This window comes from Geotrypetes seraphini, chromosome 4 (assembly GCF_902459505.1).
Source record: "Geotrypetes seraphini chromosome 4, aGeoSer1.1, whole genome shotgun sequence".
Lineage (NCBI taxonomy): Eukaryota > Metazoa > Chordata > Amphibia > Gymnophiona > Dermophiidae > Geotrypetes > Geotrypetes seraphini.
In genome coordinates this window covers 284,804,285-284,830,607 of record NC_047087.1, presented here as the reverse complement: position 1 = coordinate 284,830,607, position 26,323 = coordinate 284,804,285, and the positions used below count along the sequence as shown (strand labels likewise).

The following is a 26,323-nucleotide window of genomic DNA, read 5'->3' as shown; positions in this document are numbered from 1 at the left end:
AAGCCAATCGTTTATGGTGTCCAATTTATTGTTTATATCTTTTATGTCAGACGTTTTGGAAATATTGATTGGGTGAAGTAGTTGTATGTCGTCTGCATAGGCAAAGATCGTAAATCCTATAGATTGAGCTAAGGTTAAGAGGGGAGATAGAAAGATATTGAATAGTAAAGGGGAAAGAATGGAACCTTGCGGAACCCCATAAGATAATGATATTGAGGGTGAGGTTTCATTTCTGGCAAAGACTTTGAAGCTGCGTTCTTGAAAGTAAGATGAAAACCAAGATAGTGCCGTTCCTGTGATACCGCACTCTTTAAGTCTGTTTAAGAGAAGCGAATGGTCAATGGTGTCAAAGGCAGCAGATAGGTCAAGTGAGATAAGAAGGACAGATTTTTGGTGGTCATGAAAGTAGTGTATGGTTGAAATAAGGCCTAGCAGAGATAGTTCTGTTGAATGTGATGAGCGGAAACCAGTTTGACAGGGATGTAAAACAAAGGTTTTTTCGATGAATTCTGACAGTTGTGTGTGTATGATTTTTTCAGTTAGTTTAGATAGTAAAGGAAGATTTGCAATTGGACGATAGTTTGTTGGGAGAGAGGGATCAAGATTATGATGTTTAATTTTTGGGAAAACGAGAGCAGTTTTCCATGTCAATGGGACAGAACAGTTGGAAAATGATGTAGATATCATTTCCCAGAGATATGGACCAAAAAAAGAAAATAATTTTTTCAGAAGAAGAGGAGGAATGCTTTCAAGGGGAGTGTTAGCAGTATTGAGAGATTTCAATATTAGTTGTAAGTTTGCTAATGAGGGCATTGTGAATGTAGAAAAGGTACTGAATGATAGAGTATTAGAGTCATTGGTGATATGGAGGGGGGGAGAGGATGGAAGTGTTCCAAAATGTGTTCGGATATTCTTAATTTTATTGTCGAAGAAGTTTATTAGATCCGATGCAGTGGGAGTAGTAGTGTATCATAAAGATTCATACAATTACCTAAGTATACACTTGTAGTAGTAGTGTATCATAAAGATTCATACAATTACCTAAGTATACACTTGATATCTCCATAGCATACTGTACATACAACATATCTTATATAATCCTTACTACAATTTTAGATATCATGTAAAATTTAATAATTTTATCAACTATTATTCAATTATGAATCCCTTTCCCTCCCCTTATTTTGTTAGTTGCACACAATATAACAACTATTATGATAATTTATTTATATTTTATGATAAAGAGAATAAACCTACCCCCCCTCCTTTATCAAGTATCTTATTATGGGAAAAAATTATATCAATCATTACAAAAATCTGTTAATGGTCCCCAAATCTTCTTAAACTTATCGATATATCCTTTTTGTGTTGCAAATGTACGCTCCATCTTATATATATGGCAAACTGAATTCCACCAAAAGTTGATCATTATTCTGATGAAGCGTGGTAAAATTTTATATTGTTAATTTTGTTTTGTATAAAACTTATAATAGAGAGATTAAAAGTTTTTTAGTGTCTTCTAAACAATAGATAAATAACTTGCAGTTTTATAAAGGAAGACTATTACAAATCTGGGTAGATCATAAGATGAAGAATGTTTCCAATATCTTTTTAATAGTCACATCTTTAAATGAAAGATAAATTTAAAAAACTTGATCGGATGATCTGTGTGTTTGATATGAAGTGGGAAAAATAATCAATTTAGAAAGAATAAGTGTAAGATCATGCAGAGTCTTGTAAACAAGGCATACTAGTTTTAAAGTCCACTTGTGCTTTAACAGGCAACCAGTAACGTGTGGTAAGCAGCAGAGTGGCATAAGCAAATCTTTTTTTTTTTTTAGTTCAAACATTTTTATTGGTTTTTCCTTTGCTTCAGTTACAGAATGGAAACAACAGTAAAATAAACATGAACATAATTCAGGGTGTACATCACAACCAATTGCACAAATAATAAATTAGATGAAGATAGTGATCTTATAAGTAACAACGTCAATTATTAACTGCATGTGCATAAGCGAGTATCATAATAAGTACAGTTATCAAAATTAGGAATGGTAAACATATCCACTTACAACAGTGCTAATAAAAAGGTCAATTGTCACAATAATCTATAAGAGGCTTCCATATTTTAATAAATTTTGATAGTGTATTTGATCTTTCTGCAAGGACACGTTCATATTTGCCTGTTAAGCACAGTGAATTCCACCACATATGGAAGTCTAATTTAGAGAGATCTTTCCAACAGTATAGCACCGATTGAATCGCTAAGGATATCATAAGCGTGAATAAGCGAGACAGATCGGAATTAATGGTACCTGAGAGGGCTTGAGCCCTACTTATGATGATAGAAAAGGATAAGGTGTCACTTAATCCCAAGACATCACAAATAGTTGACCATACTTTACTCCAGTAGTCCTGTATAAGAGGGCATGAAAAGAGCAGGTGTTCCAACGTTCCCGTTGTCTGTTTACAGGACCAGCAATGTGAGGATGTGGTAGGGTTTATTTTGTTGGACAGTACAGGTGTCCATACAGCCCTATGTAGCACAAAAAAGATGGATTGTAATAATGAGGCAGATCGAACTGATTGAAAAAAAGTTAACCACAAAGTAGTCCAATCTATTGCATCCGAAGGTAGTTTGAGATCTTTAGACCATTTCACTTCCAATTCCAAGGGCTCAGTAAATGTGGCTTTCTGAAGAAGTTTGTACCAGAAAGAAGCTTTGACAATCTTAACAGGCAAAGAGCTCAGCAGTACGTACAAACCAGGTTTAGAGGTTCTGTGAAGTATGTCCGGCAGAGAGTGGGTTATGCAGTGGTAGAGTTGATTCCATTTGAAGAATTGGGATTTGGCCAGGTCATGAGAAGTTGATAATTCAGAAAAGGGGATCCATTTATCCTTACTCAGGAGATCTCTCACAAGCCATATCTCACCACTTTGCCATTCGTGCCAGGACAACTGTTTGTCTGAAATTTTGAGCTTTTCATTATTCCATAGAGGGATCAAAGAAGAGCCTGCCCATCCAGATGTAAAAGTAGAGTCTGTGGCATCAACAGCTGTTTTATATGCCAATAGAATTTTATCTGACCGGTCAGATTTCGATAGTGAGGTCCCAGCCAAGAATTTCAGTCGATGTTCCCCATATAGTTCGTGTTCAATAATCTGCCATGCTGGAGTACAACAGTGCGGAACAGTACAATGACCTGAAGGCCATTGACGCAAAAGAAAAGCATGATGGTATTGTAGGAAACAAGGGAAGTTAACACCACCTGCAGAACGTGGAGCCTTTAGTTTAGATAGTGCGATGCGGGGCTGTTTGTTTTTCCATAAGAATTTTGTTAGAAGAGAATCAACTTGTTTGTATAAGGAAGGAAGCAAGTGGAAGGGTAGCATGGATAGTACATAGTTAATCTTTGGTGCTAATGTCATCTTAATAGTTTCGAGCCTTCCCCACCATGTCAATGATAGAGGAGACCATTTTGATATTGAAGTTTTTATGATGTTCAGTATGTGATCCACATTAAGTTGAAGAATATCTTCGATGGTAGGACCAAAGAGAACACCCAAATATTTCAAGGAGGTAGGTATCCATTTTACTCCATGTGTTGTTATTTCTGTTTCAGCCGCAGGACAGTTAAGAGGAATCACCTCCATTTTGCAGGTGTTTAACTTGTATCCAGACACCTTCGCATAGGAGTTGATCGCTGATAACAAGTAAGGGAATGAAACAGGCGTGATATACAACAATATGTCGTCGGCATATGCCGATAATTTAATTTCTTGTTTGTTGAGATTGAAGCCAGAGATGTTTGGATCATACTTGATTCGCAATAGTAAGGGTTCTAGCGCAAGATTAAATAGTAGGGGCGACAGTGGGCATCCCTGCCTTGTCCCACGTGAAGGTCAAAAGACAGAGGAAAGTGTTCCATTTATGAATGTTCTAGTGGTGGGAGCTGAATATAGTACTTTAATTTTAGCGATGAAGGTATCAGAGAAGCCATACCATTGTAACGTATAAAATAAAAAAGGCCACTCTACACGGTCAAAGGCCTTCTCTGCATCTAACCCAACCGCTAGTAGTTCCTTGTCTAGATCCTGTGCTCTTGCAATAACATGGGAAAAGGTTCGGGTATTGTCATTAGAAAAGCATCCATTGATGAAGCCACTTTGATCTGGCGGTATTAACTTGGTGATAACACGCTGTAGATGGGTGGATAACAGTTTAGCGAAGATTTTAGCGTCTACATTTATCAAAGACAATGGTCTATAGTTAGCAATATAACGGTTGTCCTTTCCAGGTTTTGGCAAAACAATAATTGTAGCTTCAGTAAAAGAGCCATGGACCTCTCCAGATTCAATGAGATGTTCTATGAATGGTAGGTAAAAGGGGATCAGTACATCTTTGAATTCTCTATAAAATTCTACCGTCAGGCCATCTGGTCCTGGTGACTTTTTAAGCGCCATGGAGAGTAGGATCTTCGATATCTCATCAGAGGTTATGGGTTCATCTAATAAATTGTTATCAGCTACATCCAATCGAGGATGTGGGATCCCCTCCAGAAATGCCGGTATCAAATGGGGTGAATCAAGGTCAGAGGAGTAGATTGATTTATAGAAATTCATGAATGCATGGGAGATGGCTGGTGGTTCTGTGAGCTCTTCACCGTTTTCTAGTTTAATAACAGTAATTTGGGATCTTTCCTCCCGTCTCTTTAGGAAGTTGGACAATAAGTGACCGCATTTGTTATTTTCCGCAAAGTAAGATGCAGATTGTTGGAATATCGCAAGTGAAGCTTTATTGCTCAAGATGGAGTTATAGCGAAAGCGGGCACGATTCAATCGAAATAGTAAATTGGTATCCATCGGTGACTGTTGATGTTGAAGCTCAATATTTTTAATTTCCATCTCCATATGTTGTAATTCTTCTCTTAATTTTTTATGTTTATTAGCTGTAAACGTAATAATGATTCCCCTTATAAACGCCTTGAAGGCGTCCCAACAACACGTCCATGACGTCTGATCAGGTGTATTAAACAGAAAATACTCTTGAATCTGGGTTCTTATGGTATCACAGAAAGCTTTGTCTTGCAATAAAGCATTGTTAAAGCGCCATTGTCTCGGAGTCTTGATAGATGCCTTTATGGAAATCCGCATAGTGATAGCCGCATGGTCTGAGACAGTTATCGGCAGTATTTCTGCTTCTATATCAGATGGACATAAGGTGTCACTGATAAGAAAAAAATCAATGCGCGAATATGAAGAATGTGGTGGTGAGTAGAAGGTGTAGTCTTTCTCATCTTTATTTTGAGTCTCCAGATATCGAGTAGTTTGGCATTATCTATGAGGTCCTGTAATGCATACCATGAACGGCATTTTTTGTATGTACATATTGATTGTCTGTCAACATCTGGATTTAGAACCATATTGAAATCACCAGCTACAATGAGTTTTGAATAGGCATCATCTAGTAAGGACTCAGAAATGGAATGGAAAAAATCTGGATTGTCTGTGTTTGGACCGTATAGATTAAATAAACAATAGCTCAGTCCAGCAAAGCTGATTGTAACTTTGACCCACCGGCCATTAAGGTCGCAAGAGGACGACAGAATGGAAATGGTATTAGATTTCCTTATCAGAGTTATTACTCCTCCCTTTTTATCCACTGCAGGAGAAGAGAAAGATGGCAAGGTCCATGGCAGATGCACCTTAGCTGATGCGAGAGTATCTAAGTGTGATTCCTGTAGCATTATGATATCCGGCTGTTGATTGTCTAAGTAATCTAAAATCTTCTTCAACTTGATTTTATTATTAAGACCTTTTGTATTTAGTGATACAATTTTAAGTGACATTGAGATGGTAAAAATGGCACAGGAAAATGTATGCATATGCGGTTAAAGGTAAACTGAGACATAACAATGCACATGTTAATAAACAAAACATTACCAGAACATAATTTGTACCTTCATCACATGCAATTAGTGTACCCCCTAAATAACCATAAGTGACTAAGAAGTCACAGTAAAACAACTGTGTGAGAACAGCTAAGAGAGACAGGATAGGAGTGAAAATCTCCAAAATCCCTCCTCAGTGATTCTTTTTTGTATGAAATAAGCAAACAGAGTGAATCGGAACACAGAACAGTTTAACTCAGAGTAAGAGCATATCATGAGGCTACAATTTCAACCTTGAACATGAACAATCTGGCATTAGTCGTGCCTGGGAAGCACGTGGCTTCAAATAATTACTACTGGACTCGGCATATCATATTAAGCTATCACACCTGATTAATTGGTGTAGGAGAGTGCTGTTCAATAAAGGTGGCTAATTCATCCGGCTTCGTGAAGTCTTTAGTTGAGTTGTTCAAAGTCACTCTCATGCGTGCCGGGTATAGAAGACCATATTTAGCATTCAAGGATTTTAATTGTGGTCTGTACAAGAGTAGTTGCTTGCGGCACAGGGCAGTGGATTTGCTTAAATCAGGAACAAACATTACAGTAGCACCCTCATGTTTAATCGGAGCCTTGATCTTTGCTCGCTGCATAATATCTAATACATGTTGATAACGCAGTAACTTGATCACGACGGGTCTAGGCTGACGATCACCAGCAGCACGGTGAGAAGGCACTCTGTGCGCCCTCTCGATTTCAAACTCTCATTGAAATGTTATATCCAGCAGCTGGGGGATTAAGGTTTCCAATTGTTTGATAAGATCTTTATCTCTTCCATTTTCTGGTAGCCCCAGTATACGAATGTTGCAGCGTCTAGATCTGTCGTTGCTATCAGCAAGCTCTTTTTCCAACAAGGAGATGCGATTAGAATGCCTCCGTAGCTCTGTTAACTGGTTCGTGGTCGCCTCCATTTTGTTTTCTAGCAGACCGACACGTGTCTGCATCTGGGCGAAATCTGCCGACATAGCTGTTAATTTTTCATTAATCTCGTCGGTACTGGCTTTAGTGTCTGCAGCGAGTTCTTTTAATTCTCGGAGCTCTGCGAGAATCTCGCGGCTGGAATCGCCGGCGGAAGCAGGGAGCGGTGCCTTTGAGGGGGAGAGCGGCTCTGGCTTATGCCGCTTTCCCACTTTCTTGTCTGACATCGTAGCCATGAATCGAATGGAAATAAAAGTAAAAGGTACCTTCACATACACAATATGCGTTCCTCCGAGTATGATTGATCGAATTTGGTTAAGCTGTTTGCTCAGTTAGTGAGGGAAATCGCGGGAGCTCAGAGATCAGCTGCCATCTTGTTCGGGCTCAGCAGCGCCCCGCATAAGCAAATCTTAAGTGCTTGAAAATCAAATCTAGCTATTGTGTTCTGCAGCAGTTGAAACTTTCTCCAGTATTTAGCAGATAGTCCAAAGCATAAGGCATTACTGTAATCTGTGACAGCATTCCTCAACAAAATATGACCCAATTGCTCCAAACCATTTAAGAGCTTTCTTTTGGCTCTCCCCCTCCATCTAGAAAGCTCTTCCCTCTGCAATCAGACTCAAGGCCTCATACCCCAAATTTAGAACTCTCCTGAAGATCTACCTTTTTGAAAAGCTTATCAACTCTGCTGCAAGATTAATCACAGGGGTTTCAAGAAGTACTCGTATAACTCCTGTGTTGCAGAAACTGCACTGGTTACCTATGCTACAAAGAGTGCAGTTTAAGATTGTTGCGATTATACATCAGACACTGTATCATGCTTCTCCAAAGACCTTACAAGAAATTTTTGAAATTTATATAAACCAAGAAGAGAGCTTAGATCTGTAAATGGGATGAAATTAAGTTTGGAGGGAAGAAAGTCGATTATGCATGTTAGGATTGGAGCATCAATGATATCTGTGGCTGGTGTAGAATTATGGAATGCCCTGCCTGGAATTTTGCAATTCCGTATTGGGAGGATGGATTTTAAGAAAATACTGAAAACACAATTATTTGCCAATGCCTTTCTATGCTAATGCTTATCCCATCTGAAAATATTCTCTTCAGATGTCCCTGACAGTAATGTTTGATTTAAAGCCTGTTTATATTTCTGAATTGTTGGAATTTGACTTGCTTTGCATGCAAATGTGAATTGGATTTGTCATTTATTTTGGAATTAATCATTTGATCTGACGCCTTTTTGTTTTCTTAATTGTTGAAATTTGTATTGACTCGATATACTGACATTTTATATTGAGGGGGGGGGGGGAGATGCTTATGATGTTGTCCAGTCATATCTATGCTATATGTGGAAATCGTAGGGAAATAAGATTTTAAGTATGTGATATGTAAACTGCATAGTCGTATGCGGTATACAAATTTTTAATAAATAAATATACAGCTTACACCAGGGGTGCCCAACGCGTCGATCGCGATCGACCAGTAGCTCAGGAAGGCAACTCGAGTCGATCGCACTCGTGTTGCCGTCCTGATCTATTGGGCCGATCAGCCTTCCTCTCCAGTATTCTCCCTAGGGCCTTTTAGCTGGGTGGTCCACCCAGCTGTCATCTGCCACTGCTGAACATTTTAAAAAAATACCCAAAAAACCGGCTTGGAGATTTCAGCCCGTAGCGAACTTATGCTCCGTGGCTCTAACGTGTGCGTTCCAGCTTACCTTCTCTTCCCTCCGAAACCGGAAGTTATGTCCGGGGGGGGGGGGGGGAGAGAAGGGAAGCCGACACGCACATGTTGAGAGCCCTGAAGCAAGCGTTCGCTACGGGCTAAGGCGGGAGACAAGTAAATGAAGCACTTCCTCTTCTTGCTGCCGGGTCCTGCCTACTTTCTGTTTCCGCGAAGGCAGGACCCGGCAGCATTTACCCCAACAGTTCCTCGCGATGCTGGTCGGCCGAAGCAGGGAGAGGTTGGGGCGGCGTCGGCTTTCGGGCCTGTTATTGGTGGCGGTTTGGGTCCTGGTCCCCGATGGCAATTTGGGTCCCCGATGGCAGTGGCAGTGTCTTGGGGGAGGGCAGGGAGAAAGAAAGAAAGAAAAAGGGCAGGCAGGGAGACAGAAGGAAAGAAGAGAAACAGAAAAAAAGGAAAGGGAGGCAGAGAGAAAGAAAGGGCAGGGAGAGAGGAAGGAAAAGTTGGGGGAGGGAATGAGGTGTGGAGGAGAGGAAGCATACAGGCTGAAAGAAGGGAAGAAAGACTGGATGCACAGTCAGAAGAAGAAAGTGCAACCAGAGACTCATGAAATCACCAGACAAGGTAGGAAAAATGATTTTATTTTAAATTTAGTGATCGAAATGTGTCTCAATTTATATCTGCTGTCTATATTTTACACTAAGGTCCCCTTTTACTAAACCGCAATAGAGTTTTTTAGCGCAGGGAGCCTATGAGTGTCGAGAGCAGCGCTGGGCATTCAGCGCAGCTCCCTGCGCTCTAAAAACTGCTATTGTGGTTTAGTAAAAAGGGAGGGGGGTATATTTGTCTATTTTTGTATGGTTGTTACTGAGGTGATAGTGCATAGAGTCATCTGCTTTGACCTCTTTGAAAAACCCTGGAATAGGAATGGTAATTAACATTTTCTATGCGTACAGTGTGCGTTGTGTTTTTTTTAAATTTTATTGTTGGTAGATCATTTTGACTTGGTCATTTTAAAAGTAGCTCGCAAGCCCAAAAAGTGTGGGCACCCCTGGCTTACACAATGCTACCAGATATTATCTATTCTAACCTTTTCTTTGCTTCTTCCTCTTTCCTATCAAAATAATGGGTGTTCCTTTTTCTTTGATTTTCTTATCCATTGAATATTTATTTTATTTATATTCTGCATATCCTACAATTCTAAAGTCAAAACAAGACCTGACTATACTGAAACCTAGTGCTGAGAGAGTGAAGATGCTTTATAAGGTATGCTCAGAGAAATGAAACTCTGAAGTGGGGGTGAAAACCCTCTCTTAGGGTAAGAGTTTACCGTCCAATCATTGCATGAATAGTTCAAAATCACTCTCTGAGAACTAGTACTGTCTGTGCTATGTATTGATAGAAACCTTTGTATTTCAGATCATCTCATTGATCCTGCAAACGATTTTCTCTTATTGAAATGCCTTACAGCTTACTACAGCTCATTACAGCCTACAGTGTGCTTTAAAGATTTTTGGGTCTCCTGAAGCAGACCACGAAACGGGGCCACGTCGAGACCCCCAGAGACATAAGTTTATATCTAAAAGACAAGTATACTTATGATCCAGTGAGATTTATCACATATCAGAATTTTTTAATTTACATTACATTGATAACAGTATTAAAATGAAAATTTTTTCATGATTTTTACTAGTTCTCAGAGAGTGATTTTGAACTATTCATGCAATGATTGGACGGTAAACTCTTACCCTAAGAGAGGGTTTTCACCCCCACTTCAGAGTTTCACTTCTCTGAGCATACCTTATAAAACATCTTCACTCTCTCAGCACTAGGTTTCAGTATAGTCAGGTCTTGTTTTGACTTTATACATATATTTGGACTGACTTTTTGTTATAAATATTTTCCCTGTGTAGAGTGAACGAAGTTGTATCCTACAATTCTATGCAGATTACAAATTATTCAGGTACTCAAGCATTTTTGCCCTATCTGTTCTGGCAGGCTCACACGCTATCTAATATACCTGGGGTACTGGGGAATTAAGTGACTTGCTTAGGGTCACAAGGAGCAGTGCGGAATTTGAACACACAACCCCAGGGTGCTGGGGCTGTAGCTCTAACCACCATACCACACACACTCCCCACATATTGTTCACTGCCTTCTTATTCCATGAAGAAAGGCAGAATATTAAATAAAATAAACACTCTTCTACAATGATCATTCACCTGAACATCAAAGGATAGAGACAGATCTACAACTATTCCCAAATTTTTAACAGATTGACTCACTGGCAATGTTTTGTCCAAAACAGAAACTAACTTTAATTGTTATTTGTTAGCTTTTCCAACTTTTCACCCTATTCTCCTTTTGAAGAACATAAGAGTTGCCCAAATTGGGACAGACAGAAGGTTCATCAAGCCCAGTATCCTGTTTCCAACAGTAACCAAACCAAACACATAATATCTGGCAAGATCTCAAAAGAATAAAACAGATTTTATGCTTTTATGATTATAAGCAGTGGATTTTCCCAATTCTATCTTAATAATGGCTTATAGACTTTTAGGAAATTAGCTAATCCTTTTTTAAACCCCGTTAAGCTAACTGCTTTCATTATATTCTCTGGCAACACACTCCAGAGTTTAATTACATGTTCAATGATGAAATATTTTCTCCACTTTGTTTTAAATCTGCTACTTAATAGCTTTATTGCATGCCCCCTAGTCCTAGTATTTTTGGAAAGAGTAAACAAGCAATTCACATCTACTCTTTCTTTCCACCCTCAGTCTTTTCTCATCCTTATCCCAGGCATCCACATATACAACCTCCACTCCCCCCAAATCCAGACTGTCATGCTATCCTGAATTCCTTTTATTCACAGCTCCCCACGTTCATTACACCTAAGCCCTCATCTCACATAACTACCCTCCCCCAATATACTGTACTTCTTTGTCACCTGCTCCTTCTCCCCTGTGCTAATCACCTGGCAAGAGAAGATGTCTGCATGTTGTACTGCCAATTCTCTTCTCTGCTTCCCAAGACCCGACTACAGATTTAAACCAAATGAGTCAAGCTAGAGATGTGCAGCAAAAACACAATCAGCAGAGGATGTTCAGCCATGTCCCGCCTTCTCTTACTGTGTAATTAGCATGTTGGTGAGGCGAGATTTGGATTGTGGGAGAACATAAGAATTGCCGCTGCTGGGTCAGACCCGTGGTCCATTGTGCTCACATGGCGGCCCTCTGGTCAAAGACCAGCGCCATGAGACTAGCCCTACCTGCATATGTTCTGGTTCAGCAGGAACTTGTCTAACTTTGTCTTGAATCCCTGGAGGGTGTGTTCCCTTATGACAGATTCCGGAAGAGTGTTCCAGTTTTCTACCACTCTCTGGGAGAAGAAGAACTTCCTTATGTTCGTATGGAATCTATCCCCTTTCAGTTTCATCCCCTTACAATGACATGAGCTTACTCTGCCCTCTTGTTCTCCCTACCTTGGAGAGGGTGAACAACCTGCCTTTATCAACTTTGCATTTTCTTGTTCCGGCTAAGCTCAATCTCTTGTTTATCATGAGAAAGCCACAGGGACCTGCAAATTCCATGGGAAGGGACAGATTCAGTAGGAGACCAGAAGCCCTAGACATACATGTAAACACTAGTTTGTACTTGTTATCACCTTCAGTTTAATTCAGTGTGGTAATCTGCAAATGTACCCACTAGATCTGGCCAGACCCAATCACCACATTACATGGAATGCATTGGCCTATCCCAGTACCTGTCTGATTAGTTTCTTCTTCTTAGCAGAGTCTGGCATATTGTGGACATGATGGAACAGTTCTTTCAGTGCTTCTTCCGTCCGCTGCTGTGTGTCATCTTGGAATGTGTTGACTGTAGAAGAGGAGGAGCATGAGCTTACTCTGCTCCTTTTCTGAGGCTTTAGCAGCTGAAAATCCATGCATCCATGAGAAGGCAACAAATCCAGATCATCCTAAAAAGATTTAAGAAAAATCAGGTTCAGGAGATTAAACAGATTTTTAGGAAATTTCAACTTTAACTATTCCATGAAAATGGTGAAACTTGGTTTTAACTGTTAATTTCCTTTCCTTGATTTCTGCTAGACTAGTCCAGACCAATGGGTCATGTTCCTTTATTAGATGAAGGTAGAAAAGTTGAGCTTAAGGAGTGGTACAAGCCTGGAACTAGTCAGTATGCTCATGCGAAAGCCAGAATAAAACCCCCCCAAAAAGAAAACCCTGAAGGGTCACTGTCAACATGCCTAGCTACAGAATTTAGCAGGTAAAATCAAATTTCAGCCTCCTTTTCATCCTGCTAGATTAGAAATAATACAGTCTGGTTTTTTTCAAGCTTAAAGTGGTACATAAGGTCAAGGAATTCTTATCATCTGAAAATTTCCATATGATTTATCCATCATTTGATTATTGTAATGGATTAGAATTTCAAAACACCATTTGTATTTTTATTTTATATATCTTTATTCATTTTTAAAGTATAAAAACAAGTGTACAATAAATCAAGCCTTAATATACATTCTTCACTTGAAACTCTAGTCATCTTATACTATAAATTACCTCCCCTCCCTCCCTTTCCAAATATTTTTGTAATTACCTATCACTTTTCATAACCCCCTCCTCCCCCTCCCACCATATACATACTAAATGGGGATAGCACTATAGGTAGCTCAAAATGCAAGGGTGATTTCTGGAATTTCTCAATATTCTCATACATCGCCTGTTTTAAAGAAATTGCATTGGTTTCCTATTGAGGATAGAATTGCATTGAGGATAGAATCTGTTTTAAAATGTTATTATTGATCTTTAAAATTCTGTCAGGAAATATTTCTTTGATGTTAGCCTTAGGATTTACCAACCTACACAAGCATCGAGATCTACCCTAGATCACTGTTCTTCAACCGCCGGTCCGCAGGAAATTTCTGACGGTCCGCGCAGGGATAGCAAGATTAAGGGGACCATAGGTCCATTTTCAGACCTCCTGTCCCGTTGTCCCCACACACAGCTTCGGGACAGCGTCCCGAAGCTGTGCTCGGGGACAACGGGGCAGGCGATCATTTCCTATCCCTCCCTCCTTCCTTTCCCCGGGTCCCCTTCTCTTACCGCCCTGCCGCTGCTGCTAAAGCAGACAGGAAGCCTTCTTTCCGACGTCAATTCTAACATCGGAGAGGACATTCTGGGCCAGCCAATTGCTGCCTGGCTGGCCCAGAACGTCCTCTCCTACTTCAGAATTGACGTCAGAAAGAAGACTTCCTGTAGGCTTTAGCAGCAGCAGCAGGGCGGTAAGAGCAGGAGAAAGGAAGGAGGGAGGCTTTTTTTTTTGCGCGACAGGGAGGGAAGGAGATAGGCAGGCAAGCAGGCTGGCTTTGGCCAGGGAGGGAGGAAGAAAGGTAGACAGGCAGGCTGGCTTTGGGGTTGGGGGTGGGACGAAGTGTGGAAGGCAGTGAAAGGGACATAGGAAGGAGGCATTGGGGGCACTAAAGAGATATGGAGGAGGCACTAAAGACAGGAAGGAGCACTAAGGACATGGGAAGGAGGCACTAAAGACAGGAAGGGGCACTAAGGACATGGGAAGGAGGCACTAAATCTAATCTAATCTAATCTAAACCTTAAGTTTATATACCGCATCATCTCCATGAGAATGGAGCTCGACACGGTTTACAAGAACTTAAAATAGTGGGTAGAGAAGAAGAAAAAGGATTACATGAACTTATGTGTAGAAGGGGGGAGAGAAAGGGGGGAAGGATAGAGCTACAATTTACTGAAAAGCCAGGTTTTCAGTTGTTTGCGGAATAACTGAAGGGAGCTCAGGTTCCGCAGCGGGGAGGTGAGGTCGTTCTAAAGACCTGTGATTTTGAAGAGAAGGGATTTTCCCAGTTTGCCTGAATAGTGGATGCCGCGTGGAGAGGGGAAGGCTAGTTTAAGCCTTTGGGCAGTTCTGGAGGAGTCGGGACTAAAGACAGAAGGGGCACTAAGGACATGGGAAGGAGGCACTGGGGGCACTAAAGACATGGGAAGGAGGCACTGGGGGCACTAAAGACAGGAAGGGGCACTAAGGACATGGGAAGGAGGCACTGGGGGCACTAAAGACAGGAAGGGGTACTAAAGACATGGGAAGGGGCACTAAGGACATGGGAAGGAAGCACTGGGGGCACTAAGGACACGGGAAGGAGGCACAGGGGGCACTAAAGACAGGAAGGGGCACTAAAGACATGGGAAGGAGACACTGGGGGTACTAAAGACATGGGAAGGAGGCACCAGGGGCACTAAGGACATAGGAAAGAAAGAGGGAGAGAATAGAAAGGGACAATTCTTGGGCCTGAATGCAGAAAGAAAGAAATGAAAGAAAGGATACACAGACAGAAGGAAACGCAACCAGAGACTCATAAAATCACCAGACAGCAAAGGTAGGAAAAATGATTTTATTTTCAATTTAGTGATCAAAACGTGTCAGTTTTGAGAATTTATATCTGCTGTCTATATTTTGCACTATATTTGTCTATTTTTCTATAGTTACTGAGATGACCGAGCTTGCGGAGATTGGGTGGAAACTGAGTTTTTAAATTTTAGTCCTAGTAGTTTGCCGGTCCACAAAATAATTCTTTTATTTCTGCCGGTCCACGGGTGTAAAACACTGCCCTACATTATCTATTGGATGTTCCATTTATTCAAAATGTTAGGTTAGAAAAATATTGTTCATTCAACAATTTTTTGTTACAAGTCCAAAATTGTGGAATTCTTTGCCTTTAGAGCTATGTAAGAAGAAAACAGAGAGATTTTAAGAAAGCTTTGAAAACATATTTCTTTAAGCAGTATTTTAGAGCTGATCAAAGTTTTAGTGGATGTATGAAAAGAGATTAGGTTCTTACCTTGCTAATATCTTTTCTAGTAGATGGGTGTGTCATTCTGGATGGATGGGTAATCTCCTCATGCTTGTGAGCCATGCAGAAGGAATCCATTCCAACTTTTCAACACCTCCTCCTTCACTAGAGGGCTCTGCTGCCCCCTTCAGTTTGTACCAAAGCAGGCGATAGCCCTATATAGAGACACATGTGAAGGATGGGTACAGGGAAACTCCCCAAACTATAACTCTGTTCTGCTCTGAAATACAGTGTTCCCCCGGTCGTTCGTGGTCGGCGGTATGCGGTCCCGGTCATTTGCAATATTTTCCGACCACTAACCGCTGACAAGGAGAGGGCAGAGGGAGAGGCAGGAGACAGCAGCCGGAGTGCCGCGAGTGCAGGAAATCACTTGCGGTACGCTCTGACTGCCTCTTCCTGCACTAAGTCAGGCCTTATCCAATCAAGAGCTGCATGTCAAAGTAGCTCCTGATTGGATAAGGCCCAACTTAGTGCAGGAAGAGGTGGTCAGAGCGTACCGCGAGTGATTTCCTGCACTCGCGGCGCTCCGGCTGCTCCCCTGCTGCCCTCTTCAGGCTCCTCCATGAAAAACCATATTTGCGGTTTTTCGAGATTCGCGGGGGTTCCTGGAACAGAACCCCCGTGAATATCGGGAGAGTACTGTATAATAAACATTTTAAACACTGCCATAGAACAATCAAAATATTGAAATAATCATACCAAACAGAAACATTTATGGAGCTCAAACAGTACCCCAAAGTGTTGCAGCAATAAATTCTTCTTACCCTTAAGGTCTGATTGCCATCCAAATTTCAGTTTCTACTTGAATTCTCTAATTGAGACAGTAGACAGGTGCAGGAGATGACTGATAGGGCGGAGCTCCAGAACGAGACACCTATCTACTAGAAAAGATATTAGCAAGGTGAGAACCTAATCTCTTTTTCTAGTGCAATAGGTGTGTCATTCTGGATAGGTAGGACGTACAAAAACAGTCCCAGATATTTAGAGCAGGACCTCTGTGCTGGCTTGCAGCATTGAGGACCCAAAGGCAGAGTCCTCCCTTGCTGCTACATTCACTCTGTAAAACTTGGAAAATGTATGTAGAGTGGACCAGGTCACTCTCCTCTGGAGAGACCACTCAAGAGTCCACCTATGAAGAAGCCATGCTTCAGAGACGGATGACTGTTTTCCACAGGCAATATATGTTGACAAAATGGCCCTTCAGTGTCCATCTAGAAATAGTGGCCTTGGACGCCTGTGTGCCATGTCTTGTCTGACTGGTGAGCACAAAAAGATAGTCAGACAGACTGAACTCAATGGTACCCTCAAGGTATCATAGAAGGATTCTCTTCACATCCAACTTTTTCAGAACCTTCTTCTTAGATTCTGTGGACTGGAACACCGGTAATCTGACCTCTTGATTGACGTGAAAATATGAAACAACCTTTGGCAAAAAGAATGGAATGGTGCACACAGAAACTCCAGCCTCCGTGATCTTAAGGAAAAGCCTGGCTACAGGAAAGAGCCTGTAGCTCTAAAACTCTTCTTGCTGAAGTAATTGCCACGAGAAAAACTGTCTTGAATGCAAGATCCATCAAGGACACTTCCTTCAGCGGCTTGTATGAAGCCTGACTGAGGCCTTGCAAAACCACATTAAGGTTCCATGATGGAAAAAGGTGTTTTACCATAGGGAGTGCTGAGCTGCAGCACCTCTTTTAGGAACCTGGCTATGTCTGGATGAGATGCCAAGGAAGCTTTGTGTTCTTGAGCCCTGAAACAAGGCAGTCCTGCGTGTTGGACTCTTGAGGGACGCCCATGTAAGATCCTTGTCGAGCCAGCTTGGAGAAAAGCTACCACCTCCAAAATCGGAGCAGCGAACGGCTCCACCTTTTCTTTAATACACGAGTGCTGGAAGGTTTCTCATGCCTTAGAATAAGCAGAGACTGTTGTAGGCTTTTTGGCTCCAAGAAGGGTAGCAATCACTACCTCTGAGTATCCTTCGTGTACTAATGCCTCATGCTCAAGAGCCATGCTGCAAGAGCAAAGTGATCCGGATCTTCTAAGACCACTGGCCCCTGAGAAAGAAGGTCCGGCTGCATTGGCAGTCTGAGACCTGTGCCTCTCTGAAGATGCACTAGGATCCACATACCGCAGTCTGTGTGACCAATCTGGTGTCATGAGAATGATTTTTCCCAGATGGCCTGCAATTCTGTAGAGTGCTCACCCTAACATGGGCCATGGAGGAAACACATACAAAAACTCATTCTTTGGCCAAGGCTTAACTAGAGTCCAGACCTACATTTCTGGGTTGAAACTTTCAAATGAAGAAGCAGTCCCACCTTCTTGTTTCTTGCTGTCAACATCAGATCATACGTTGGATGACCCCAGCGATGAACAATGGCTTGGAATGCTGTGGCAGACAGCATTCATTCTCCTGAATCCAGTGTCTGTGCACTGAGAAAATAGGCCTGGACATTGTCCACTCCTGCTACATGTGCTGCTGAAAGAGCCTAAAGATGACACTTGCCCACTGGAACAGAGAGTGGGCCTCCACTGAACTGCGCGCTCTTGGTGCCTCTATGGTGTGTGTTCTTGGTCCCTTCAGACTCTTCTCCAGTTTCTGCAACACCAATCGAATGGCTCGAAGCTCCAATCTGTTGATTGACCACTTCCATCAGGAGGCTGCCCAATGCCCCTGGATTGGGCATCCACTGCATTCAGCCTCCCAGCTGAACAGGCCGGCATCCATTGTCATAATTATCCAGGAAGCTATTCTGAGAGGCATGCCCCTTGACAAAGCCTGTGAGCAGAGCCACCAGCCCATACTGGCCAAAAGATTAAAACTGTATTTCATTCAGCCTGTTTGTTGTGAAATATAAACATATCAGCACAGATCGTTGGAAGGTGAAACATCTTGCTCTTACCTTTGATGCATGCAATCTGGATCCATATTGCAATCTAGAGTGCTCTCGTATATATGCTGGTGCCTGTTAAAAACAAAACAAAGAACTGCATTTACCTCTCCACCAACATTAAGAAGACACCTTTTTCTAAATGATGTCTACATACTAAATGATTGTGGGGGAAATGTTCCTGGCCCGCCAAATAGTTGCTTCCTTTTACATAAGAAAAGGCTGCTGCTTATCAATTATAGAGCTCTTCAAAACTAATCTTAATACACGTGTACAAGGCTCTCTTAACAATTTAAAGGGTTAACAACTCTTTAACAGAAGGAACAGTATATATGTCAATGTTTTCCCTAAAAAGATAAATGGAAGCCTTAGGTATACAAAGATAGGTAATAATTTGGAACCATATGGAACAACAGAGCAGTGTGTCCAAATATTTAACTTGTTTATGCTATATGTGGTCTTATATCCTCGCCAAGTAGAGTTCAAGGCAGGTTACAATCATTATATTTACTACTTACAGGAAGACAACATAATGCAAATTTGGTAAGTCTGAAATGCCTAATATATTTTCTAAACTATCCGGTTACACAGCAAATTATGCTATTCCCTATCTTTTCCATCTCTGCTTCTGCTGCAATCTGGCCCTACTAAAAAGCAGGAGAGGGGACAGAGCAATAGAAAAACAAATGGAGGTATAGGGGAAAGAAAAATGGTTTTTCAGGCTCTAAGACTGGTAATCAACCTAGTCAAAAGTTCTCATTTGACCCTAATTCTCTTTCACCCTCTTCAGGAGAGAGCAATCCACCTGAACTCGCTACTGTGGACCTCATAGTTCTGCTTGACCTACTCTCAACTCCACGCATGAAGGTATGCTAGTTTACTATATGCTAGAGACAAGAAAAATGGGAAATGAAGGCTGGGCAGGACTCCTTACTGGGCAATATCATACCAATGGTTCACTGTCTCCATCTGTTGTCAGGAGTGCAAAAACACACGTCTAGACATTCTATATGAAATGGAAAAATTATGAGTGTGATCCTCTCAGGGCCTGCAGCTTTTGAGGTTCCACATCATAAGAATTCTGGTCCAGAACCTCAGTGAGTTTATCAATGTTCTGTAATACTGAAAAGTAGCCCTAGCTGTATATAGAGCATGGACTTAGAAGTGTGGCTTACACAAATGTAAATGAGACATCAGAAAATATTATGTTAAAGAACAAACATTTTAACTACTGAAAAATTTTGTAACTATGAAAACAAGGAATGATGATAAAAAAAAAAAATATTGATCAAATACCTACCTTAAAGAGCTTTTGGGAGTGTTTTATCATAAATGTCATCCCATTGTTCAGCTTTGAAATGTTTTCCTGAAGATCATTTGCTGTCAACTACTCAGAGAAACACAAAAGAAAGTGAAATTTAGGCTTGTAATTTTCTTTCCTTGATTCTTGCAATACCAGTTTTGTGTTCCGCATCAACAGATGGAGGCAGAGAAGCTGGTTCTTCCAGTGATATCTGTATAAAGGTTAGTGCAGCCTGGACTTGTCAGAATAATATTGCCAAAACAGAGCTATGCCATGAAACATTTATACACTACTACATAAACCCTAAGGAAACATTACTTAAAACCTAGCTTCAAGAACAGAGTGAGTAGGCACTCTCAGAGATGAAACCCATGAAATGCTGACATCTTCCAGGGTGGGCATGGACTGGTCTAACAAAATTCAAGGAAAGGAGTTATCCATTAAGCCTAAATTTCACCTTCCTTTTCATTCTGCTAGACCAATCCAGACCAATGTGATGGGAGGGAGAAGATAATGCCCCTTGCAAAATGTATCTGCCAAAGATACTATTGCTCCAGGACATAACATTAATCTTGGTTGTCACTGTACTTTGTGAAACAATACAAACCTCCAACCTGTAAATGATCTCTTATGCAACTGCTCAGGCTTCTGCCCAGGAACGCTCAAGTGGATTCCACTTGCAATAAATATATTCCACTGGAGAATTTATTGCAGGCTTAATCACACCAAGACAAATTTAGAAGCTGCCTCTTCTTTGTAGAGCCCATGATGCAGGACTAAGAGTCTATCAGATTTTCAGAAGAAATGTATCACCTCCAGATAACATGATACCCTGCATATATCCAATCTATGAAACTTCCAAGATGACCCCAACACCCCCTTCTTCATGAACACCAAGGGCGAAAACATTTGATTCACATAAAAAAGGGAGAATACAGTATGAATCCTCCCTAAAGGACAAATAAGGATCCCTGCAGGACAGGGCCTGCCAATTCAGAAACTTACCTGACTAAAAAATTACATTACATTAGTAATTATGGATTACTAATATACCCTAGGAGGATTTCAAAGCGATTTACAATTTAAAAGAGCCTAACTATGTCCAGGATTTACAATTTTTTTAATTAGGGTTCATGACATACTATACATATCTTGGTTTGTGTTCATGTAGGCATACGATTATGGTATATGGCTTGGATAGAAGATTGTCAAGATTGCAACAGCAGATATGATCAAAAATTCAGATGCCCAGTACACAGTTTAGTCACACACAATGCTGCAAATGTACCCAAGAGGAGAAGAAATTTTGAAGAGCATAAGAGAATACCAAGTTAATGAAATATGGTTGCAGTGCTTATTTGCTGCCCCTCTAGCTAAAGACTTCAATGTCCCAGAAATAAAGACTAATATTGCTGAAATTGCTAAATACTTCCATGACAATCATTTTACTGCTGCAGCAGCTCTGAAAAGAATGGATGGAACCAAGCTAACACTCCCACAAGATATTAGATGGAACTCTGTAGTGGACTGTTTTGAGCAGTGTATCAAGAACTGGCCTATTCTAATGACAGTTTGTGGGGAAAAAAATTGAGAGAAAACAGATGGTGGTGTTAGGCAAAAATCCTCAATACTGGGCTTAAGAGAAATGTTGAAGATATGCTGAGAATCCTGACACCCATTTCCAAAACTTTAAACAAAATAAAAAAAAATTGCTGTTTTATTGCTGATGCTGTTGAAATTGGAACAATGACGACCAGAAAAAAAACATTTTCAAAACCAGATCTTTCAGAGAAGCTTGCTGCGATGGTTCAAATGACAGACCGACCAGGGCATTAAGGACAAAGGTAAGGTGCACTTTGGGTAACACTGCTAGAAGTGCAAAAATTGAATTATATTCACCTGAGATAAGAACATAAGAATAGTCTTACTGGATCAGAACACTGGTCAATCTAGCCCAGTATCCTGTGTTCACAGAGGCCAATCCAAGTCACAAGTACCTGGCAAAAACCCAGATAGTAGTAGCATTCCATGCCACTGATCAAGGGCAAGTGGTGACTTCCCATGTCTGTCTCAATAGCAGTTTATGGACTTTTCCTCCAGGAACTTATCCACATTTTTTTTTTAAAACCAGCTACATTACATTATTAACCACTCTTAGCACATCCTCTGGCAACGCATTCCAGAGCTTAACTGAGTGAAAAAATATTTCCTCCTATTGGTTTTAAAAGTATTACTCTATCTTCATCAAGTGTCCCCTAGTCTTTGTAAATCTTGATGCAGTTAAAAAAAAATAAAAATAAAAAAAATCGATCCACTTGTACCCGTTCTATACCACTCAGGTATTTTGTAGACTTCGATCATATTTTCCCTCAGCTGTCTCTTTTCAGCTGAAGAACCCTAACCTCATTAGTCTTCCCTCATTTGAGAGGAGTTCCATCCCTTTTATCATCTTGGTCACTCTTTGAACCTTTTCTAGTGTCGCTATATCTTTTTTGAGATAAGGAGACCAGAACTGAATGCAATACTCAAGGTGAGGTCACACCATTGAGTGATACGGGGGCATTATAAGATTCTTAGTCTTGTTTACTATCCCTTTTCTAAAAATTCCTAGCGTCTTTTATGCTTTCTTGGCCGCCACCACACATTGGGTGGAAGGTTTCAGCATATTGTCCACAATGACACCCAGATCTTTTTCTTGAGCGCTGACCTCCAAGGTGGACCCTAGCATCCGGTAACTATGATTTGAATTATTCTTCCCTGTGTGCATCACTTTGCATTTGTCCACATTAAATTTAATCTGCATTTGGATGTCTAGTCTTCCAATTTCTTAAGGTCTTCCTGCAGTTTTTCACAGTCCGCATGCGTTTTAACAACTTTGAACAGTTTAGTGTCATCTGCAAATTTAATCACCTCATTCATAGTTCCAATTTCCAGATCATTTATAAATAAGTTAAATAGGACTGGCCCAAGTACAGATCCCTGCAGCACATCACTATTTACTCTCCTCCATTGAGAAAAATGGCCATATAACCCTACCCTTTGTTTTCTGTCCGATAACCATTCTTAATCCACAATTGAACATTGCCTCCTATCCCAGGACACATCCTTAATTTTCACTAGGAAAAGACAAAGCTACCACTTGCACCTTGAAGGAATTCAGGGACAATCCCTACTCTTTTTTGCAAAAAATGCAAGAATAGATGAAAATTACATGTGTCAGGGGAAAGACTATTTCTGAAGCCTCATTGCTTAAAGGTCTACCATGCCTGGAAATACGGATTTTGTGCTACTATCCGCCATTGGAGAGTGCTGTAGATCTGGGGCAAATTAAACTGGAGCAGAGAGGGATCCCATGGCTTGGGACCATTTTGTTGTTAAGGTCCACTGTGGAATACTAAAGTAAAGGCATACAAATGGGATCACATGAACCGTCAATGTCATGTGACCATGAAGACATAACATCTAACATGTGGAAGTACGCTTAAGGGTGGAGAGTGTATGACACAGGTAAATGAGATTGTTGACCCCCTGCTCAGGTAGAATAACCCAACCTTGAATAATGTTCAAGAGTGCTCCTATGAATTCCAAGGTTTGAGACAGGTGTAGATATGACTTTTGGTAGTTGACAAATCCTAGAAGCTCGAGGAGCAAACTATTAAGGATATGGGATGCTGAGCTGATTACAATGATGAAGCCTTGATCCACTAGTCATCGAAATAGGGAAATACGTGAAACCCCCATGTGTGAATGGTTGCCGCAACTATCACCAGGCATTTCATGAAGACATGAGGAACAGAGGTTAGTCCAAAGGGCAAGATTAGGGAATGACATGAGGACAAATTTTTCTCCATCCCCTTGGGAACTCATTTCCCCGACTCGTCCCCGCAAGTTCTTTTCCAGTCCCCACCCCATTCCTGCAAGCTCTGTCCTCAAACACTTTAGAATCTGCACAAGCCTCAAACACTTTAGAATCATAAGCGTTTAAGGCTTGTGCGGTTAAGGCAGAGCTTACAGGAATAGGGCAGGGACAGCAACAAAACTCATGGGGATGGGATGGGGAAATTGAGTTTCTGCGGGGACGGGGACAAATATGTCCCTGTGTCATTCTCTAGGCAAGACCTTGAATTGGAAGTGTTGGGGTCCTATGTGGAAGCAGAGAAACTTCCTGTGAACAGGTTGGATGGATATGTGAGTATCGACTTCTTTGAGATCGAGAGAGCAATGCAAATCTCATTTTTCTAGAAGTGGTAAAAGAGTTTTCAGAGAGACTATGCAAAACCTCTTGAGTAAAAATGTGTTTAGGGCTCAAAGGTCTAGAATAGGTCAAAGGCCTCCGGTCATTTTTGGTAGCAGGAAATACTTAGGAGTAGAACCCTTGACTTCTTTTCTGCAGAAGAATAGGTTCTATTGTGTTTATCTGTAGAAGAATTGAAAGTTCCTGGTAAAGGAGGGTCTTCTGGAGGAAGTTGGAGAGACACTTTTGGTGGGTAGTTTGGAGGCTTTTTGATCAGATCAACTCAAAGCACCCACAGATCCATTGGGATAAGAGTCCAACGTTGGTGAAAATAGAGCAATCTGCTTCTGATATGAAAGAAGAGGCAAAGAAGATAGAAAAAGAGTCAAAAGGAAGACTGCTGTTTGGACAGAGAATGAGGTTGAGACTTCTGTGTCTCTGATTGTGTAGACCACACAGAAAAAGCAGTATATCAAGTTATGTCCGTTTTACCCTTTTGTTGCTTTGCACAGGGACGCTGACCAGCAAGCCTAGAGGATTAAATTAAAAATTTAAATTGAATCAGGTTGGGCAGACTGGATGGACCATTTGGGTCTTTATCTGCTATCATCTACTATGTTACTATGTTAGGATGATGAAGATGGCTGACTATAATGACATATTTGTGTTGTAGTAGTATGAACACCTAGATGGATCTGCATAGACAAAATGGTCATGGTGTCTGTGTTTTTTTATTTTATCAGCCACTTTTTCAATCTTGTCTCAAAGGAGATCACCCTCCCCCCCCCTTACAAGGAAAGGTGCTCCTGGACTGAAATTTCCATATCAGAGATCCTGAGCCAAGCTAAACAATGCATAGCAATTGCCACCGCTGATGTTCTAGAACAGTGTTTCTCAACTCAGTCTTGGAGTACTCCCTTACCAGTCAAGTTTTCAGGATATCCACAATGAAAGAAAATTGTATATAATAGAGAAAATGTATGCAAATCAAGTTTATGCATATTCATTGTGGATATCCTAACAACCTGACTGTCAAAGTGGTATATGAGTTGAAAAACACTGTTCTAGAAGATACATTGAACATATCAAATATGCCTCTAGTTAGCAACTCTCTTGTAGTGAACAAGTTCTTGGATAAGTGTTACAATTATTTAAGTTTCTCTTGAGAGAGGAATTCTTTATACTCTGAAAGTTTTTTTTTAAGCAAGAACTTTAAATAAATGGAAGAATAGAACTAGTAATCTATAATTCTATTGATGAGCATAGATAATTGAAAAATGCATTTACCAAAAGAGTCTAATGTTCTGGCTTACCTTCCTGGAAGAGTGGAAGCATAAGACCTTGAATTGCATGAGAGTTTTAGAGCAGATTCCACAATTAGAGAGTAATGTTGAAGTTCTGTTCTCTCAAACCCTGGACACTTTTGTATTCTATACATTGTGTCAATTTTTTAAGGAGCTACTTAGAATGATAAAGTCAGTTGGTGGGGATTCAGTGACAAGAAACTCAGAGCGAGGTTCTTCCTCCATCTCCATTTTACCCATTTGCTTTATAAAGCTAGTAAAGGATATGATCTCTGATGGAGACTTATGCCTTTGAGGTGGAGAAGAATTAGAAGGTTTTCCATAGAATTCTTCTGCTGACAAGTTTGGCAGATCTTCATTAGAACAGTTTGAGATATCCTGAGTCAGATTCCTCAAACACTCTCTCCTCAAAATATTCTTACTTTGCATCAAGAAGAGCATTGACTGTGCTTTGAAGAGTGCAGCGGCAGGGGGTCAACGCTCTGACCCAGAAGATTAACTTCTCTACTGATGACAACGCATGCATAAAATAGGTCTATGCTGATCCCAATGCTCAACATTGAGCAGGGGTGCATGACATAATCTACACTGACACCTCAATGTGTCCTCAGACTGGGCTGAGGCAAGCACAGATGCTTTTAAGGCCTGCAGTAGCCCCAAATTATGTTTGAGTATATCGCAGATCTCCTTCTGGAGTCAGTTTCTGCACCAGACATATTAACATGGAAAGAGTCTGCAGTGCATGCTGCCTGAGCATGGGAGACATGATCTGCAGCAATAGAGAGCAACATACAGTGCAAAGACGCTTACTATGCACTGAGGAGGTGGACGTCTTGAATGAAGATAACAAAGAATGTTTATGCTTCTTAGCTTTCTTACATGCTGCCTCCCCTGATGGGAGAGGCATGGAGGAAGGGCGAGCCCAATGCTCTCTCTAAACAGCGCTGATGCATGTAGTGTTGATGTAGGCTGTGCGTCAGGTACTGAATCTCCCATCATTCTCAATGTCGATACCAAAGCAAAATGTCTTTCACATTGTAGCTGTCGGGCTTTAAGTGTCTTATTTTGCATCTGCAGAGGTCACAACGAATATCCAAATGGTCAGGACCTAGATACTAAACACTAGAGAATGATGCAGGGAAAAA

At 40.9% G+C, this 26,323-nt stretch overlaps 1 protein-coding gene across 2 annotated transcripts in view; it reads right to left on the bottom strand.

The window, feature by feature from the left end:
• The window catches only part of ARHGAP19 (Rho GTPase activating protein 19), a 118,329-nt gene that overhangs the window by 20,953 nt on the left and 71,053 nt on the right, over positions 1-26,323 (bottom strand). For both annotated transcript variants that reach the window (XM_033943242.1, XM_033943241.1), the window contains exons 6-8: positions 19,638-19,724; positions 18,350-18,412; positions 12,312-12,524 (exon numbers count right to left, since the gene is read on the bottom strand). In XM_033943242.1, the coding sequence (XP_033799133.1) occupies positions 12,312-12,524; positions 18,350-18,412; positions 19,638-19,724 (363 nt within the window). The remainder of the gene's footprint in view (positions 1-12,311; positions 12,525-18,349; positions 18,413-19,637; positions 19,725-26,323) is intronic.